The 20,528-nt window shown below is 52.5% G+C and overlaps 1 protein-coding gene across 3 annotated transcripts in view; it reads left to right on the forward strand.

The window, feature by feature from the left end:
* Positions 1–20,528, forward strand: part of ZFAT (zinc finger and AT-hook domain containing) — a 183,147-nt gene that overhangs the window by 26,469 nt on the left and 136,150 nt on the right. The window contains exons 1-3 of one of the 3 annotated variants that reach the window (XM_082721606.1): positions 4,382–4,425; positions 5,634–5,810; positions 18,542–18,793. In XM_082721606.1, coding sequence (XP_082577732.1) covers positions 5,651–5,810; positions 18,542–18,793 — 412 coding nt within the window. In that variant the 5' untranslated portion in view covers positions 4,382–4,425; positions 5,634–5,650. Of the gene's footprint in view, positions 1–4,381; positions 4,426–4,589; positions 4,612–5,633; positions 5,811–18,541; positions 18,794–20,528 lie in introns of those variants that run through there. The other 2 variants (XM_082721607.1, XM_082721605.1) reach the window with 2 other exon arrangements.

Below are 20,528 nucleotides of genomic sequence, written 5' to 3' on the forward strand. Positions count from 1 at the left end.
TTTTACGATGAGCATGTATTCATACGGTAACTTCTGTCATAAATGATAGCAGTCACAAGAAGCAGCTCTGTTACAGGGCCCGGAGACCCGGAATTGCCTGCGTCCTGCCTTGCTCTGGTTATCCCCCTTGACCTCCCAGACGAGGTGGACTTAGGAAGAACAACAGAAGGGAAAGGCTGCCCTTGCTTGTGTGCTGGGGCCAGGCCGTCCTGTGAGTTGGGTGGAGCACGTGGCCTCCACTCAAAGCGGAGCCGACCCTCTTTGCCTGTTTACCCGAGGGCCTGGGATTTTTTGGGGGGCGAGGGGTCCCTCAGGAGCAGGCCAGCTTCAGCTGACACATGTGCTGCCCGCTGCCAGAGGAAGGGTAGGACCTGTTGGCCCCCAGTGGCCCTCCCCGGTGGTGGCAAAGGGGCCTAACCCACCTCTCAGGACCTACGAGCCCCTTCATGACCTTCTTCAGGGAGTGGGGTCAGAGGCTCCCCCATCTCTGGGTCTCTGGGCAGGGCGGTAGTGAGCAGGCGGAAGTCAGAGCTCACGGGCAGGATGTAGTTCTTCCTGGCCAGGAGTATTTGCAAATTAGAGTTCAGAAATGAGAACTTGTTTATGCAGTTATTTTAAGATTATCCTTTTGAATAGTACAGAGTAACTGTTACAAACTGGCAAATAGTTCATAGAAATGGAACACTCAAACTCCAAACTTCTGTGATTTTCCTTGTATTGAACATGTGGTTTTCTCTTTGAATCCTTTTGTTGAGGATGAGTGCACAGTAATTGGACCTAAAAATGCATCCAAATTATAGCATCTTTATCAGAATTAGCTGACAACATAATTATGATTATATTTCAGGGTATAAGATACATTTTTTCCATATTAGTCCCCTATAAAAAATGAAAAGAGCTCCTTTGTTGTTATTTTGGTGGAATAATGATTCTTAATATTTGGGGAGGCAGACCGATCTGACACTTTGTTTGTCTATTCTGGAATTTTGCTGTTCACACCCTGCTTTATGGGCATCTCCAGAGAGTGCCTGGTTTCCCTCCTGGTCGGCGGTCTGGGGGACAGTCACAGATGATGTTCAAGGGGGGACACTGTGTATTCTGTCTGGACTTCTAGAACCAGCTGCCCTTAAACATACCACATTTTATCGGGGGACTGGCTGGCTCAGTTGTGGGAGCGCTGTGTCTCTTGGTCTCAGGTTTGTAAGTTTGAGCCCCATTGGGTGTAGAGATTACTTAAAAATAAAATCTGGGGGAAAAAAAAAACATAGAAAGCCAAGATTGCATGGCAGGTGGCAAAACAGAGCCCACCCACCCACTGGCCTAGCTCAGGGGGAGTAGTTGTGTGGTCCTGTTGGCAGTTACGTGGCTGTGTCCCTTACCAGTGCTGACCTGGGAAGGGCTACGTGGCACCACGGAGACCGGGGGCCTGGGTCCGGCAGGTCTGCATTCCACCTTGACTTTGTGCTTCCCTGACTTCGGGGCCGGGGGGAGGCCAGCCTCTCCACCTCCTGGGTCCCGCAGGCTCACGGCCACCCCCACCCTCAGTGAAGTGATGGTCCTCCTGGGTTACACATGTCCTTATCTCTCTGCCTGACCCTGGGAGCTCCGGGTCTAGTCTCCATCTGCCTACTGAACAAGCTACGGGCATGAGAAGCGCGTGGCCAAGGCCAGGTGCCACCCCGGCCTTCAGGGGGTGTGGAATAGCCAGGTAGCAGCTGCCGGACTTACAATGGCCTCCCATGCTTTGTCCTGCCTAGATGCAGACGTCATCTCATTGATCTGGTCTCCAGACAGGGACTGCTGTGCCTGTCCCTGAGCCTCACACTTACGCTGTGGTCACTGGAAGTTCTGCTCTGTTCAGTGTCACTGGATTCCCTTTCTCCCAAGAGCATCACAGAAGTCAGTACCGCGTAGTCTGTCAGGAAGTAGCTTTGTAGCCACATTCGATGTGGCTGGGGTGTGCTGTGTCCCTGTCACCATGCAGCCAGGGCTGCACGCCCAAGCTGTGTCTGTGACGCGGGGCCTCTGGGTGGCCCACCTGTGGCCACTGCCCGGTACGCGTTGGAATGAGCACAAAGGAAACTGATGGCTGATGCGGGGGCTGTGTTCTTGGCGGGGGTTGTCACTCAGACGCTGTGGGCCACCACGCTGAGCGTTTTAGCCCAACCTGAAGGAGCGACGCACCAGTGTGTAGCCACACTCAGCTCCTGTCGGAAGCAGGTGGCCGAGAGTCTGCTCCCTGCTCCCAGCCCACCGTGACTCAGGCGAGCCGCTCTCCTCTCTCAGGCTCTTTTCCTTGCCCGTGGAAGGGGCTTTACAAACCCTGTTTTGCCTAAATCGTAGAGTCCTTGTAGGGTCAGCAGGAAGCACATCGAAAACAACATGGCCTTGTATAAAGACAAGAATTGTTTCTATAATCTCTTCGCGTTTGAACGGGAAGCCTTTCGGGTTCCTTAGGAAAAAAGCATTTCTTGGAGAAAAATAAAGTATCGATCGGCAGTATTCATGAGAGATTTTCATTGATGAAGCAATGTTCTGCTTTGTTAAATTTCTGTTTCCGGTGTTGTTTGGTAGGGAGGTACTCTTGTGGGTCCTTACTCCACCTGCCTGTCCGCGGAGGAGGCCTTCCTTTGGGTCCAGAGGGGGACCTGGCCCTGCGGCCTCATTGCCTCGTAGGGCTCTGTCCTCACTGGGGCAGCGACAGGCCGGCCCACTGCCCTTCTCTGTAGTCGGAGAGTTTTGCAGCAAAGAGGAAGAGAAAAATGGGTTGGGGGAGAGGAGGGGAGTGGAGATCAAGAAAGATTTTTGTTTTAAGACAGGAAAGATAAGCATGCAGCAAGTGGCAGAGGGGAAGAATTGGTGGTCTGGAGAGAGACACAGAAGTTTCTGGAACACTGTCACTGGGTGGGAGGGGTTGGGGTTCTGTGCACGCGGGCCCCACGTATCCAGTGGCCTTCCAGGGTGGGCTGTGGGTTCGGTCTTCCCAGGTGTAGGCACGAGTGTTGTGTTGTCTTTTGAGAATTTTAAAGCAGTAGCGACATTTAAATGTTGGCCTGCTTTTTTGCTTTTTCATGTCCCTGAGCCACTGATACTAAACAGTATCGGTGATAAAAATGTTGTGTGCAGACGCCCGGGTGGCTCAGTGGGTTAAGCCTCTGCCTTCAGCTCAGGTCATGATCTCAGGGTCCTGGGATTGAGTCCTGCATTGGGCTCTCTGCTCATCGGAGAGCCTGCTTCCCCCTCTCTCTCTGCCTGCCTCTCTGACTGTTAGGGTCCGTGATCAAAGGAACGAGACTGATACAAAGCGAAGGTCAAGCAAAGCTTTAATTCTCACCAAGCATCAAGAATCAAACGGACCGGTCAGGGCTGTCTCTTAGGAGAGGGTGACGACGATGACCCCGGCAAGTCCGCTCCCAACGTGGCTGCTCTGGACAAGGCCTCTCCGCAGATGAGGCCACTCCGGACGAGGCCACTCCCAGGATGAGGCTGCTGCTCGGGGGGGCCGCGCCCAAGAAGAGGCTGCTGTGGACGAGGCCACTCCAGGACGAGACCGCTGCTAATGAGGTCGCTCCCCGGACGGGGCTGCTCCCAAAAGAGGCCACTCTGGCGGAAGCCTCTTCCCCCACGATGCTGCTCACTGGGGAGGCCTCTTCTCAGATGAAGCCGCTCCCCAGAATGACGCAGCTCCCGGCGAGGCTGCGGCTGGGGGTGGCTGGGGGTGGCGAGGCCCTTCGCGGCGAGGTTGCTGGCGTCTAGGCAGTTCCAGGAGGCGCCGCTGCCAAGGGCCGCGGTGTGTGGCGGGGCCGCTGGCGGCTTGGGGCCCCTGGCGTCGCTTATAGCTCTTAGAAGAGCTGTTACAGCTCTCCTTCTGCTCCCCGCGACTCTCCTCCTTCTGCTCCTTCCTTCTCCTTCCTCTGACAGCTCTCCTCCTTCCTCCTCCTGACAGCCTCGCGACCAACCTTTATGGGGGTGGTTGAGCCCCGCCCCTACGCAGGCGGCCAATCGAATCTCAATTCACCCCAGTGGATATACGCGCACCCCACCGATTGGCCGTCCGCACCCGGCCTGTCCCGCCCCTCCATCGCGGCCCCCAGGCAGGTTCCTCTGGGAGAGGCAGGCCCTTCCACGGACTACTTGTGATCTCTCTCTCTGTGTGCCAAATAAATAAAAAAAATATTAGAAAAAAAAAAGAATATAATGCTTTAAAAAATAATGTTGCGCACGCCGGGGTGGCCTGCCCCCACAGACCCGCGCCCCCCCACCTCCCACAACACACACACCTCCCGTGGCACTGCAGGTGCGGACCCTCATAGCAACAGGCGCCAGGCGGGGCGGGTGGGGAAGGATGCGGGGGGGTGGGCAGGCGTGCGGGAGGAGGCCCGTGGGGGCTGCCGTGGCGTGGCTTCGTGGGGCGTAGGAAGCAAGGTCAGCAGCCCGCGGTGAGGCTGGGAGGTGGGAGTGCAGCGGTAAGAAGCATTTGTCCACCGTCCGCGGAGAGCAGATGGCACAGAGCTCCTCCGGGATTGCCATGTGTCCGTCCGGCCTCCAGAGAGAGCAGGTGGCCCGGACACCTTGTGTGACTGACTGCCGGTGTGATTCCCCGTGAGGCTGGTGAGGGTTGGGGGAAGCAGGGAGTGCGGGTGTAGATCCCCAGCTGTCCAGCATGCTGGTGAGGTGGGCGAGGGTACGCGGTAGGTGGAGAGCTGGACTGACTCAGGGCTGTGGTGTACGGTGTTCCCGCTGCCCAGCGGGCAGGTGAGCGGCCTCTCCTAGCGCATTCCGGCAGCCCCGGGGTATTAGTACCTCCTGAAGATCACTGCACTTCCCAGCTTCTAGGGTCGGGGTTGGGAATGCAGTCTGGGTTTGTTGGGCTTCAAAGCCACTGTCCCTTCCATCATCCGGTTCTCCTCTGCGCTCTTAAAAAAGAGCTAGCTTTTAATTAGTTTTTTGATCCTGAATTTAATATTCCTCTATGTACCGACAATTATGAGACTCAAAAAGGAGCCTTTTCCCATTACGTCTTCCTGCCTAGTATAATGGGATGAAAGTAATGGGCTATTAGTAAATATTTGTGAATGCTGATGATGCTTTCAAATAGGAATTAAGTGGCTTAAAAAAAATCAACAGATTCCCATTCTTCTTGTTTTAAGTCTGTGTGCCAGCCAGTGAAAGGTGTCTTGGCTCTTGAGAAATGTTGTTTTGATCAATTTTCCCTTGTACCTAATTTGAGAGAGCCTAGCTAGCGCACTTAATTGCTGTCAGTGAGGTTCATTCATTTGAAGGTTAGATTTTGGTTTTGCAGTTTCCTACTTTTTTTTTTTCCTTTTGCCTTGCCATGTCATTGCTGGAATCTGGGACGTTGGGTAGATTTGGGTAACGGGGGCGGGGAGGGCAGGGTTTGCCCATATTAGACCCTAGCTAGGAGGACTGAAGAATGAATTTTCTGGTGACTGGGGCCACCTGAAGTTAGAAGTGAGCTGCCTGGCCTGGAGGTGTCCACGAGAGGGACAGTCTATTGGAGGCCGGCCACAGCTCAGAAGGGCAGCCTTCAGTATTTTTCTTCGGTGATTGGAAGCAGTTGTTGTTTTTGTTAGGTTGAAATAACATAGTTTCTTTTTTTTTTCTCCTTACAGAAAACACAGCCATCTTCATGTGCAAATGTTGTAACCTTTTCTCACCCAACCAGTCAGAGCTGCTGTCCCACGTTTCTGAGAAGCACACGGAAGAAGGGGTTAATGTCGATGAAATCATCATTCCCCTCAGACCTCTGAGTACCCCTGAGCCCACCAACCCGGGCAGAAGCGGAGATGGTAAGGGGCTTTGGGGTTCCGGGTGAGGGGGCCACGGCCACGGACGTGCCCATTGGTGGCGATGGTGGTGATTTGCTCACGTGTACTTTGACACTAGGTTTGTGTTTTGTGGGCCCTGAAGCCCGGAGCGCTCCCGTTTCCCACCTTAGTCCTTGTCCGGCTCTAGGCCCGCTCAGATAGGAGTGTGTGTGTGAGCGCCCCGCACCCGGCCCCTGCGGGAGCCTCTCCAGCGCCTGGCTGTAGAAGGAGGAGGGACCGCGTGAAGGAAGGAGGGAGTGCACGAGAGGAGGGGTAGCCTCCCACCGTGTACAGAGCCCGAGCTGGTCCTCAGACGAGTGTGGCTCTCACCCGGCTCTGGGACCCGCGCGCTGCGTTCCCAGAAGCACAGGACGTGACTTCTCTGAGCCTCCCCGTGCTTACCTGACAAATGAAGATGGATGTGACTGTCACAGGCGGGATGTGCCTGTGGCACCAGATGACGCCCGGCACGGAAGACAATAAAGGGGAGCTATTCTAACATGCGTGATGAATGTGTAAGGACACACAACCTGAAGCACAGCGTTCCTGAACGAGCGTGTAAACCTTTGATCCGCACAGACTCCTCTGGGTCCACAGGCAGCGTGCGGAGTGAGATCCCTCTTGTCCGCAGCGTCCACATGTGTCCCGCTGGACGGCCCCTGGAGTGGCGGGTGGCTGGCCTTGAGGCGCCGTGGAGGCGTCATAATGAGGTCCCCGCAGACCAAGAGAATACGGAGTAGAGGAGGCATAGCTGCACACGGCAGTTCAAAAAAGCCCCCACAAAACCGTAACTATATGGTGGGGGACCCCCGCCAGGCCCCTGCGCAGAAGGACTCGTCAGCCACACGGATGACCGAGTGCTCGTTCCTGGGCGGATTCAGACTGGCGCTTCCCAACAGCCGCCTATTGATCCTCTGTCCGACATCGTTAGTGAGGAGTGAGTCCAGACAGGCAGTGTTTGGTTAATGAGTCCCTCTGGCCATTCCCAGGGAGCACAGAGAAATACACCTGACCGAGGATTAAGTTGCTGGAGTTAGGCGAAGCTCTGCTGGTTACTGGGAATGGCGTGAGCTGAAGCCGAGGAAATCCAGCCCCGGTGAACCCGGTGGCGGCGAGTGAGGAGAAGCGGGCGTCGTCCTGTCTCCTCACCTGCAGCCAGCTACGCTGGGCCCGCAGCGCTTCAGCCCCGGCACGGGCCTTGGGGCCGGATCTGTCCTCTCCCCGCTTCAGGAAAGCAGGTCCGAGGTGGGAAGTGCCACGTAATCACATCTCAACCGATGGTGCCCATTTGAGTGTCTTTGCTTTGGGGAAGAGGAGGGGGAGGAAGGTCAGTTTGGCGTTAAGAATCTACCAAGTAGCCTGATTAAAAACAGGCAGAAGAGCTGAACAGACATTTTCCCGAAGAAGGCGTACGGATGACCAACAGGTGCATGAAAAGGTGCTCAGTGTCTCTAACCGTCAGAGACATGCAGGTCCAAACCGCAGGGAGCGCGCTCAGCTCACGCCTGGTGGGAACAGCTGTCCTCAGCAGGACGAGATAACCAGGGTTGGTGAGGATGTAGAGAAAAGGGACCCTTGTGCCCTGTTGGCGGGAATGTGAACTGGTGCGACCACTATGGAGAACAGGATGGAGGTTCCTCAAGAAAGTAAAGATAGAATTACCACGTGATCCAGCAATCTCACTTCTGGAAATGTATCCAAAGGAAGTGAAATCAACATGGCGGAGAGAGATCTGCACCGTGTTCATTGCAGATTCGTTTACAATAGATAACCTAAGTGTCCGCAGATGAGTGGGTTCAGAAGACCTCTCTCTCCCTCTCTCTCTCTCACACACACAGGAATGTTATTCAGCCCTAACAAAGGAGGAAAGCCTGCCATTTGCAGCATGGATGAATCCGGAAGACATTATCCTAAGTGAAATAAGCTAGATGCAGAAAGACTAATACTGTATGATCTCACATATGTGTTGAATCTAAAATAGGTGAATTCACAGAACCAGAGAGTAGAACGGTGGTTGCCCGGGAGTTGGGCGAATGGGAGATGATAGTCAAGAGGTACAGACTCTGAGCTGGGTAGGTTCCGGGGATCTAATGCGCAGCCTGGGGTTGACAGTTCACAGTTGCTGACTGAGTAGATCATGAGTGTTCTCACCAAAAGAGAAAGATGGTTCTCCTGTCAATTGTAGTGAGCATTTCACAGTGTATATGTACATTAAGCCATCTTGTCGTGCACCTTAAAAAAACAAATCGTGTGACCTAAATATATGCAATTTTGGTTGGTTGATCATCCATTAGTAAAGCTGGAAAAAAAAAAAGAATCTGCCTAATGCCAGGGCCTCACAGTTCAGCCACCCCTCCCTCTGCCACTGAGTCTAGGGGTGAGTAAGGCCCATCTGTCCAGACCTCACTGGAGGACCCCTGATGATGTCCACGTTCTCTATGGCCACAGTCCTGCAGAGTGGTTAAGATGCATTGGCTTTCCAAAGAGTGTGGCTTAACAGACAGTTGGAACCAGAGCTTTAGTCAGGAACTTTGAGTGTTGCCTCTGGGGTTGAGCTTCTATAAACTCAGAAGAACGGATAAAATCTCTTATGTAAAATTCATATGGCAGATAGAAGTCACGTGGATTAATGGGCTGACAACGTTGAGAAAGGTGGTTACAAAGCTTTAATTCTGTTCTTATTCAGCTTTGCTTATTAAGATTTTTCTTCCAACTAACATGAAATGTGAATGAGATAAAATAATTTGAATTTTTCATTTCATTTATAAATAATGAGCAAGTGATGAGAGCGCAGATAGATCTCCTCCTGGAATTCTGCGCATCAGTGGTTTCTGGGACGCGTATGCTGACTTCCGTCCTCACCCTTGTTCCCAGTGGTAGTGAGAGGTACGGCTGTCCGCTCAGGACACCACCCTGGGTCCCCTCTTCCTTGAGATCCGTCCTCCTCTTCGTCTCCCCGACAACCAGCTTCCCAGGCCCGTCCCCCCTCGAACCTGCCCTGCGGCCATGGTCCGTCCCTCAGTGGGGATGGCCATGTGTTCTCTCTCCCCTTCGCTTCAGGAATGCGCTGACTTACGTGGTTGGGTTTTCATACCTTGAACCACTCTTGCGTTCATGGAATACATTCCACTCAGTCATACTGCATAATCCTTTTTCATGTGCTCGTGGAGTTGGTCTGCTGGAATCTTGATGAAGAGATTAGGGCTTGTATTCAGAGATCTTATGGGGGCCGTTTCTCTGATGTCTTTGGTTTTAGAATCAGAATAATAGTGGCCTCACAGAACGAGCCAGGAAGTGTCCCTGCCTCCTCTGTTTTTTGGAGGATTTTGGAAGTGCTGGTGTTAGTTCTTTTTTTTTTTTTCTTTTTAAAATGACTTCCCCTTCTCATATAATTTCTTTTTCTTTTTTTTAAAGATTTTATTCATTTATTTATTTGACAGACCAGAGATCACAAATAGGCAGAGAGAGAGGAAGGGAAGCAGGCTCCCCACTGAGTAGGGAGCCTGATGCGGGGCTCGATCCCAGGACCCTGGGATCATGACCTGAGCCAAAGGCAGAGGCTTAACCCACTGAGCCACCCCGGCGCCCCTAGTTCTTCTTAATGTATGGTAGAATTCACTGGTGAAGCCTTTTAATTCTGGTCTTTGGGTGGGAAGTTTTTGGTTTACCGATTCAGTTCTTTGCTTGCAACAGGTGTGTGACTATGTTCTGTTGCTTTTTGAATTCCTTTCAGTGGTATGTGTCCTCGGAAGTTTTCCATTTCATCAAAATTTTCTGCTTTGTTGGAAATAATTACTTGTTCACAGTATCCCTGAGAATTAAAAAAAAAACAAAACAAACCTTTTTGTAAGATGAGTGGTAATGTTCCATTTTCCACTCTTGATTTTAGCTGTTTGAATCTTACCTCGTTTTCCTTGGTGAGTTTAGCTAAAAGTTTGTCAGTGTTTTGATTTCTATCTTCTATTCTTCGTTTAATTTTTACTTTTTGTCCTTCTGCTTGGCGTGCGTTTGGTTTGCTTCTGTTTTCTCTGGTTTCTTGGGTTAGAGGAGTAGGCTACCGATGGGAGATCTTTCTGTGCCTCACACAGGCACTTACTTTTACAGCCTTGTGGACCTGTTCTCACTGCATCCCACCTGTGTTTGCATGTCGTGTTTCCTCTTGATCGTCTCAGCGTTGTTTCCTGATTCAGTATCCTCTTTGACCTATTCATTATTTAGGAGCACCATTTAATTTCTATGTATCTTTGAGATATATAAATGTCTGTTCTTTTTATTTATTTTTTTTTTTAAGATTTATTTATTTATTTGACAGAGACAGTGAGAGAGGAACACAAGCTGGGGGAGTGGCAGAGGGAGAGACAGGCTTCCCATGGAGCAGGCAGCCCAATGCGGGGGTTGATCCCAGGAGCCTGGGATCATGACCTGAGCCAAAGGCAGATGTCTAATGACTGAGCCATCCAGGTACCCCTGTTTTTTCTTTTTTAAAATTAAATTTTAATTGGAATACATGTTACAATAGTGGCAGGGTGTATACGATAGTGATTTGATATTCTTATATATTATGAGATGATCACCGCAATGGCTCTAGTCACCATTTGTCACTGAAGTTATTATAATATTATCGATTATCTTCCCTGTGCTTTACTTTTTTTTTTTTTTTAAGGTTTTTAAAATTACTCATTAGAGAGCACGAGTGAGAGCAGGAGCAGTGGCGAGGGTCAGAGAGAGAGGGAGAGGCAGACTTCTCACTTAGCAGGGAGCCCCATGCGGGGCTCGATCCCAGAACCCAGGATCACAACCCAAGTGCAAGGCAGATGCTTAACCAACTGAGCCACCCAGGTGCCCCTTCTATGCTGTACTTTTCATCCCCATGACTTAGTTATTTTATGACTGGAAGTTTGCACCTCTAACCCCCTTCATGTGTTCACTCGTCCCCCGTCCCTCTCCCTCTGGCAACCACCTGTTTGTCCTCTGCTCTTGTGTTTTGTTTTTTTTTTTTTTTAAGATTCTGTATATAAGTGAAATCATATAGTATTTATCATTCTCTTTCAGACTTATTTTACTTAGCATAATACTTCCTGGGTTTATCTGTGTTGTCGCAAATGGCAAGATTTCATGATTTTTTATGGCTCAGAGACATTCCGGTGTGTGTGTGTGTGTGTGTGTGTGTGTGTTTACACAGACATAACACAACTTTTTTTCCCACTCATCTATCAGTAGACACTTAGGCTGCTTCCATATCTTGGCTATTTTAAATAATGCTGCAGGGGATGAAGATGTGTGTGTATTTTTTCAAATTAGTGTTTTCATTTTCTTCAATATCTAGAAGTAGAGTTTCTGGATGGTAGGGCAGTTGTGTTTTTAATTTTTTGAGGAGCCTCCACACTGTTTTCCAGAGTGCACCAGTTTGCATTCTTGCCAACAGTACAGGAGGGTTCCTGTTCCTCCACATCCTCTCCATCATTTGTTATTTCCTGCCTTTTTGATAATAGCCCTTCTGACAGGTGTGAGCTGGTATCTCACTGTAGTTTTGGTTTGCATTTCCCTGACGATGAGTGATGTTGAGCATCTTTTCATGTGTCTCTCGGCCATCTCCATGTGTTCTTTGGAAAAATGTCTATTCAGTTCCTCTGCCCATTTCTTAATTGGGTTTTTGTTTTGTTTTGTTTTGTTTTTTGGGTTTTTTTTTTTTTTTTTGGTCATTCACCTGTATGAGTTATTTATTTTTAATTTCAGCCCACATAGTTTGTATGTATTTGAGCCCTTACACATTTATTAAAACTTGATATATGGACTGACATGGTTTATCTTAGAGACTGTTCCCTGTGCGATTGAGAAGAATTTATAGTCTGCTACTGACGGTGGCACATTCGCATAGATAAGTGTTAGGTTTTGCTGGTCTGTAGTGCTGTCCGTGTCTTCCGTTTCCTTACTGAAGCCCAGATTTTTATAACTGAGGAATATGTGGCTCAGAGACTGGAGGTCTTACAACCACCCGCTTATGGTGACCCAGTTCGTAGGTGGGAGAGTGGGGTTTGGCCCAGCTGCTCTGGCGGCTTTTGCCTGCTCTTGTCCTGCTCTGGGTATCATCAGATTCTTACTACGAAGCTACTTTAGAAATTATTTTCCTTTATTAACTAATTTACTTTTGACTTAAATTTTTCTTGAACACATTTCTTCTCTTTTTTTGGTGTGCACATATGGGAAGATTAGTTGCCTGTACAGTTTAATTTTTAAAAGTATTTAATTTTTAAAAGTATTAAATGCAGAGTCTTAATATGAGAACATTTCTTCAAAAGTCTTTCATTAAGAACTCCAAGTCCTCCTTTTTCTCTCTGTGAGTCTGTAAAATTCGAGGCTTCCAGAAGCTTAGTTTCTCTCTAATGACTTCTATTGAGGTTTAACCTTCACAATTCATTTTAAGTTGAGAGATACTTGAAATGGTTTAATTAAACCTTTAACTGAGTAGTAATTGATTTATTATTTTGGTCTCCCTTTGTAACAGGAAGGTTCCTAAATCCTTTGGTTTATTTTATAGCCTTTTAATCTTTTTTGCTCATGTAGGAAGTGGTCTGCCTAGGAACCTTTCATTTTCTCCTCTCTTCCCCATCAGATCTCTGGCTGCGGTCCAAGAAAAAAATTGTCTTACAGAGAGAATGTGCATGTGTGTGGTTGTGTCTGAGAATGTATGTGGGTGTGTATTTGGGTGTGAGTGGTGGGGGAGCGTGCGTGCACACGTTCGTTCATCCCGATGGCGGCTGGGACAGGGGGACCTGCTGGGGCTGGAATTCACGGGGGTCCCTGGAGAGTCTCTTTTGGGCTCTGTGATCTCCCCCTTCCAGACCTCCCAGTGGAGCTCTTCTCCTTTTATCTCTGCCTTCCCTCACGCCCCGTTTCTTTATTCAGACATCACGCACCTGTCAGATGCTTGGGCGCTCTGCTCGGTGCTGAGAGTGCAGGGCGCACGGGGTGCTCAGCCCGCCTCCAGGCTAGGGGGTCGCAGGCAGGCAAAGAGGCAGTGGTGCAGGGCAGCAGGGAAAGACTTCTCTGGGATCAAGGACGGGATGCCAGAGAGGGGGTCACAGAGTCTAGTCTGAGGGTAGAAGCTGACGTCCAAGTTTAAATCTCTGTGTTGTCCCTCCTGGACTGCTCCCACGAATAGGGTCATTCTGAGTGTACACAGGCATTGCCGTGATCTGTTCCAGAAACCACTGAAGCCTGAGCCCCCTAACCTCCTCGGGTGGCAGTGTGGGGGTAGTTAAAGGGCACCCATCCCGGACTCTGGTGGATCAGGTCCCAGTCCTGGGGCTGTCACCTCATTGCCTTGGCTGGGACTGACACACACTTGGCTTTCGTGCGGGTTACAAAGAGGCGCCCCACTCTGGGCCGGGGAGGTAGTAGCCGGCTTGCTCTCTGGGTGAACAAGCAGAGAACGTGGTCAGGGCGGATGCAGCCGGGGCCCCAGTGCCCAGCTCGGCTTGTGGAGCATGGCCTGGGTACTGGACCCCCCACCCCATCCCCATGGCGCCTCACGCAGGGCTCTGCCTGCACCGCACCTGTGGAGGCCCTGCTTCTGTCCTCTGTCAGCAGGACACAAGATGCTTGCCTTTATTTTTTTGGAAAAGGTTACGTGATAAATGCATGTTAATACACGGTGCCTTCGTGCGTGGTTCACACGGTGCCTTAGTACGGGGTAAGCGCACGCTGCCCTTCAGAGCCCGTAGTGCCCGTTTCCTCGAAGTAGTCTGGTTCAGGAGTCGGATGGCACTGAGGCTTGTCGCTGGGGCCGCGGTGGTCCCTTTCCTGCGGAGTGTAGCGGAGGGGCCCGCAGTACTACTCTGCGCTCTGACGTGAGCTGACGTCGCGTGAAGCCAGCGGGGGGCTCCAAGCCGAGCTGTGCCACTTACCTTTTCTGTGTCTCGGGCCGCTTGGTGAGTCTTGTCGCTTCAGCGTCGCCCTCCGTGCAGGGGCTGCTGCGGTGCTTCCGCAGGGACCGGGCGGGAGGAGCCCGGCAAGCGCGGTGCAGTTGCCTGCGCGGGGCGCGCCGTCCGCTTCCTCCGGGCTGCTGCTGGCGGGACGCGGCCGCGCCGTCTCGGGGACTCCGCGGGGAGCCGGCGTGGGCGCCTCCGGCCTCCCGGGGGCCCCGTGTCCCAGGGCCGGCTGCGGTCTGTCCCGGGGAGAGGTGCTGCGTCCCCCATAGACCTCCAAGGCGCTCTCCCTCGTTTCGGGTAATGAACTCCCCGTCTTCGCGGGGCCTCCGGGGCTCGGTGCGAGCACATGGCGGGGAGGCGGACGCTCGGGCCCAGCCGTGTTCGAGTCGCCTCCGTTCTCGAGCTGGAGAGACTGGGTTGGGCTGCGGGGCGAGGGCTTTCTCCCTGGCCCCCAGCCTGGTGAAATGTGGCTGCGCCTGACTCCGCGCCGGCTTTCTGGGTGTGGGAGCGGCGTCGGGAGGAAGAAATCGAGGGACGAGGGTCGCGCAAGAGCAGGTGTGCATTCGGCCGCATGGTCGGGCGGCCGCCGGGGCAGCAGGTGACGGTTGCTCCAGGGAAGTGGTCCCAGGGAGAGTTTTAATGAGTGTGTCCGTAGTAACACGAGCTTGCCATTCAGTGATCCCCTTCCAAGTACTATGCTCAGCATTTTAATGGATGGCTTTTATTTATAGGGGACTATAAAACAGAGACAGTTTTGTGTTTATTTTTCATACTAGAGGCGGCTGCTTGGGGGTATTTAACGCGGTGGGGCCTGGCTCGCAGCTGGTATTCTCTGCAGTGCAGCACAGGCTCTTTCCACCGGTCCAGAGCCGACCCAGGGGCCACATCACCCAGCGGAAAGAGCCTGGCAGGGAGAGGGAACCCGGATCCTGGTTCTGGGAGCTTAGCAGCAGCTTCTGGAAAACGTGCCAAGCCCCTTGGACCTCCAGGTCCCTTATTTCTTTTCTTATTGAGGAAATTACATTTGCTCTATTCATCTCTGAAGGTTTTTATGGGGATAAAATGAGATAAGAACTGGGAGCGGGCCTTGCATACTCGAGTGATGTATAAATAAAGGGCTTACGTTATTAGATTTTTAGCAACGTGGAGCTGTTTTTTCGTGGTGCTCATGTCGTCTTTTGATTGAATTAAACCTTTGGCTGATTGTTCCTGTCCTTTGCCAGTTTTGGCCTTGGAACTGTAGGGACGGTTCTCTGACTGAGGAAGTTGTCTCCACACTGTGGTGTCGGGGCAGGGTTGAAAGATGTGGTGGCTTCCATCTGTCTTCCTTCTGGAATCTCTGGATGCAGGAAATGGCTTCTTTTCTTGCCATCAAACAATGTGTATTTACTAATTCAGTGTCCCCTTCATCTCCAGCTCTGTTTGTGATCCTTGGGCTCTGGGAATTCAACCTCAGGATGTGTAATGGGTGGGAAGAGAGGGAAACACGCAGGCTGGAGGCTGTGCCAGTGGCGTGCACAGCACGTGTACCTCACGCTGTCAGCACGAGACCAGCTGGGACGACCTCGTGGAGGAGGACGTGAGGGTTTGAATTGGGGCCTGGGGTCTGACTGGGGTGCAGGAGGTGGGCCCAGACAGGGGAGCAGTGCAGGTACATAAAAAGACTGGGATTATCTCTGCAAATTCAGGGAGGTCTGGAACATTGCCGAGCACTTGAGAGAGAGCACAGCTGTGTATGGTGTGTGTGTGTTGAACCATGTGAGGAAGGACCGAGAACACCAGGTCTGAGTGTTGTGAACAATGGAACGTTCTAGAGCGAGGTAGTGAGACAGGAGGAGGACGGGAGCAGGAGGCTGTGGTCCGGGGGCCATGTGTAGGGATCTAGGGAGTTTAGTGGGCAGATGTCTTTCGGACAAATCAGAGGTCCTGGACAGACCGAATCAAGGACTGCACTCAGGTGGAAGGGAACGAAGGGCAAGCCTATCCCAGGGTTTCGATTGAGAGGTTGCAAGGTTTCCCTTGCCCAGTTGCAGAGTTCTCAGCAGTTCTGTAAAATGTTTGTAGTTGACAGCAGCAACTCGTTTTCTCTGCTTTTAAATTATTCCAAGTTCATCTATGAATATTTCATTTTTTGCTAACTAATTGGTCTTGAGCATCTGCATTATGGATGTAGCAAGATGTAAGATTAGTTTTGTCACCGTCGTGTTAGAGGATTTCCAAATCTCTCAGGGCTGATTTTGTGTTTCTTCCTTGACAGCCACATTGCGCACAGCCCGCTGGTTTAATGCACCGAGATCGATTGGCATCTCCTATGCAGGACACCAGTTTAGGTGCTGGGGGAGACAGAGAGTCAGGACCTGGGCTCTGCCTGCAGGAGTCCCCTGTCTGCGAAGAACGTCCCAGACTGGGGCAGAGTCTCGTACCCTGTGGCACCATGGTCGTGGTCACGTGCTCTGGCTCGTCTCTGAGGAGAGAACGCCGGGTGTCCTGCCACAGTGTGTGGGCTGGACCCTAGGTTAGGGGCACAGTTGCCCACAAGGCTGCTGACCCCAGCCACAGATTTGGGAGTCCCTGGGGCCACCCTCTCTCTAACCAGCTAGCTGCAAATTTGGGGACCCCAAGGACTCCCTCTGGTTCCTTAATTTGCTAGAATGATTCACAGAACTCACGAAAAGTACTATACTTGTGATTACCATTTTATGCAAAAAGCGTAGAGGTCAAAACCATCCAAAGGGAGAGATGCGTGGGCCAAGTCTGGGATTGGGAGGGCTCTAGACGTGGAGCTTTTGGCCTTCCTTCTCCCCCTGTGCAGTCCTGGTGTTCTTGCTTCTTCCTGCTGTATTAGGTGACGGGACTCAGGTATTCCCAGCCAGGGATGCTCACCCCAGCCTTCAGTGTCCGGCTCGATGACACACGGCCACGTGGCTGGCCTTCAGTCCCTTCTCCCGTAGGTTCCGATGAACACCTTTGTTCTCCAGAGGTCAGAACGGCTCTGACTGGTCGCAGGCCCGGTCATAAATCATGTTGTTAGACTGTCGGTGGCCCCAGACCCCAGGCAAACAGGCAGTCCTATCAGGCAGGACCTTCTGGGAGCCTAGAGGTCACCCCAGTAGCTGAAGGCAGAGGCCACCGCTCTGGGTAAGGTTCCTTCTTCACGACCCAGCTGCACCCGCAGGCCTGTCTGAGGAGGAAGGCCAGTCTGCACGGCAGGGTGCAGAGGCCTTCGTGGCGGGTGGGCCCGGGCCCAGACTTCCATAACCATCACGCGGCTCAGCCAACGTGACACGCGGTAGGTGTTTGGGAGCCTTGTCGCTAATTCTGCTTCTCTGCCCCTCATTGCTGCTTCGGCAACTTGCGCAAGCACATGCCACGGGGAAGAGTAGCAGGGAGGGACGTTTCAGTGACTGTGAGGTCAGCGGTTTGTCCTTCCTCCGTATGTCCCTCTCCTTGCCTGTCTGCCCTGGCCTCCCGTAGCTGTCGGCTGGGCCTTGTGTCTATGCAGCTGTTCCCCCGCCCCGTAAAATCCAGTGTGGGCCGCGGGGTCCGAGCGTCTCGTTCCTTGTTTGTCATGTCTGGTCTCTTCTGCCTTCCTGTTAAGTACTTTCCCCTCCTTTGCTCCCCCACCCGTCCCCAGGCGCCCTCAATAGAGCGGGAAGGAAGTGACCATCCGCTGTGCTGGCTGCCCTGGCCAAGGAGGGTTCTGGTTTGTCTCTCTTGGTCATTGTTGACCACCCTTTGGCCCTGCAGCTCTGCAGAAGCTCTGCCCCTACAAGCCCCCCCTCCAACCCTTTCCCCCATTGTAGTGCATGATCTCCCTGAGTTCTGGGGACCCCATGTCAAAGCAGGCTCCTTTGTCCAGAGCTCACGTGGTCCTCATTCTGGCGTGGCCCTTTTCCCAGGATGGTGCTGGAGCCCTATACCCCATCCTCTCCTCCGCTGCTCAGACTGGGAGGACTGCCAGTGCGCCCTACCTCAGCGCGTAGGCCCGTAACGCTGGGATGTCAGCTAGATGGTGTCTCGGGGCACCTGTCAGGTCACATCGTCTGAGACCACGCCTCTCCACCTTCACACACCCAACAGCATGGTGCTCCCTGACCCTGCTTACCCATCGGAGTTCCCACCTTCATTCTGGAGCTGAGTGCCTTAAAATTGAGTGCTAATTGAGAAGAAATACAAGTTGAAAAACGATTTGAAACTTGCTCTGATGCAGCTCCGAGCTTGCTCTCGAACTCCCTAGGCCACCAGGAAACGCGAAAAATACTGCTGTGCCCTTAGTCCTGTGGTTGGTAGACTTTAGGTTGTGATTATTTTTTCTCTGTTTTATCAGAACAGTTTGGCTGTGGTAATTATGGTGCTTTGAAATAATCCGAGTAGTTGTGGAGCTCATTAAGACCACGAGAAGCTAACAGCCTCTGCGAATCCTTTGCGAGGAAGTCCTTCAGCACTTTCTGGACGGTGTAGGTGGGGTCAGCGGCTCACGAGGGTTGTGATCCATGAACCGGGGCGCTGCTGTCACAGGTCAGAGCCATCCTCACTTTATGAGAGAAGATGTGCCCAGGTTCTCATCAAACAGTATGTCTAAATCAGGATAGGAGGACGTTGGTGACACGGTAGCCAGAGCAGCACTCACGATACTGTTTGTAGCTGTTCATTTCCGCAGCTGCTTCAAACTTTGTTTTCCACAAAACATGAAACGGAGCACATTTGCACCTTTGGAAGTGGGTGTGTGCCTTGCACCGTGGCTGTGTGTGACCACACTGTGCCCTCTTGTTTCCTCAGCAGAGTTTTCGGTCATGAAGAGGAAGAGAGGCAGGCCCAAGGGCTCCACGAAGAAGCCCAGCGCGGAGGAGGAGCTGGCCGAGAGCACCGTGGGCCCGAGAGGGGACAGCCCGCCGGCCCCCGAGGAGGGCAGCGGCCCGGCCCCCGGCAGCCTGGAGTGCAGCAAGTGCTGTCGAAAGTTCTCCAACCCGCGCCAGCTGAGGAAGCACATCTGCATCATTGTGCTGAATTTGGACGAGGAGGATGGAGAAGCAGGTATGATGCCCAAGGGCTAAGCGCGGCCGTGTCCTAGGGGGACTCGTACGTACCGACGGCTTCATGGGGACAGTTACCCGTGGGGTGGCGCGTTTCTGTAGGAGGCTCCCCTGGCTGGCACAGTTCCTCTTTGGGCTATACGTCCTCTGTGGATTGAGGGTGTTGTGTGGGAGGTGGTGCCCATGGAGTGTGCGTCGGTGGGTTCTGCGGTTTGCAGAGAGGGTGAGGCGTGGCCTGTCCTGCGGTGCACTTCCGTTCTGGGTGGGACAGCAGGGTTGTCCAGTGCAGACTGAGCAGGGAGTAAACCCTCGGCGACGGGGAGTCGGGAGGGGACCTGCTGTCGCGGTCTGGGGACACTGGGATTAGCGGAGGGAGGATGTCTCAGCCGACGGACGGGGCTGCGTGAGCGTGAGTGCGGACGTTAGGATGCTCAGGGCCCCCGTGAGGGACTTCGAGGAGCCAACGGAAGCCGAGGGCTAGGTTGAGGTGGGCATTCTGGAAGCAAATAAAGTGTTGGGCTTCCTCCACACATGTTCTTTGCTGGACTTCAGCTCTGCAGCCGCTTCTCAATGAGGCCGAAGGGAGTGCGAAGGAATGATGTCACCGTGGCAGAGCCTGTCTTGTGGGTGACCTTCTGGGGCAGTGAAGAAGCACCACTGTCCTGGAGGGGAGGGCCTGTCCTGTGGGCTCTGCTGTCGTCTGGCGTTTGTGCTGCTTGTGGAGGGTTCAGACAGCCTGGAAGTTAAGGAAGTTCTTGCCGTGCTTTGTGCCGGACTCAGGACGTCACGTGGGAGACCGTTCTGGCTGAAACTCGGGCTTTGGGATGTGGCTTCCTGCATATGAGTCCCAGCTGCTCCAGCCCTTAGCAGATTCCTTCTGCCTCCGATGCCTCATCTGTAAAATGGGAGTAAAACCCAGCACTGTCTCCTGTGGTTGCTTTGAGGGTTAAATAGGGCAGGACTGACAAAGTGCTCTGAACAGCACCTCCACATGAAATGTGCTCAGCAGTGTTAGCTGTCACTTTGTTCACAGCAGCGTGGAAACAGCACTGTGCTCCTCCTGCCGGTTTTATAGACAAGGGTAGGTAGACCCCCGGAAGGCAGGTCATTAGTCCAGGGTCCTTCAGTTAGCAGGGGGACCGAGCCTTTGAACCTCCATTCTCAAGTCCTTTACTAGAAATACCTCCAGCGGCCCATTGGGTGCAAAGTCCTCGCACAGATTGGGGGAGTAATTGAGTAACTCATCACCTGATCCTTAGCAGACATCCAGGCTGGTGGCCAGGACTCATTGCCAACACCCATGCAGACTGAGGAAAATACGAAATGTTGTTCTTTCCTTTGAGGAACTGCTCTCAAGGTGACTGTGTGAACCCTTTCTTGGCTGCATGGACTAAGGCACAGAACGGACGAGCATTCAGGCGAGAGAAGTCAGCGGGAAGGCCGCTGACCCACAGCAGGGGACGAGTCGCCGCCGTGTGAGACGTGTAGGCAGGCAGTGCCGTGGTCTCCGAGCCTGATGCCCTTTGGCAAATAAAGAGACTTTAGAGCAGAGATGGTTGAGGGAGGAAGGGTGAGGATGTACCCCCTGCCCCTAAAGGGCTAATTTCCGGTGGCTTTGTCAGCACTGGCTCTGCATCACGGAGTTGCCCCCATGCCAGGCACACCCCCTCCTCTCTTTTCCTCACACAGATAGTTAATAGTGGTGGCGTTTTTTTGTTTATTAAGTTTTTTACTTT

This window comes from Mustela nivalis, assembly GCF_964662115.1.
Source record: "Mustela nivalis genome assembly, chromosome: 2".
Lineage (NCBI taxonomy): Eukaryota > Metazoa > Chordata > Mammalia > Carnivora > Mustelidae > Mustela > Mustela nivalis.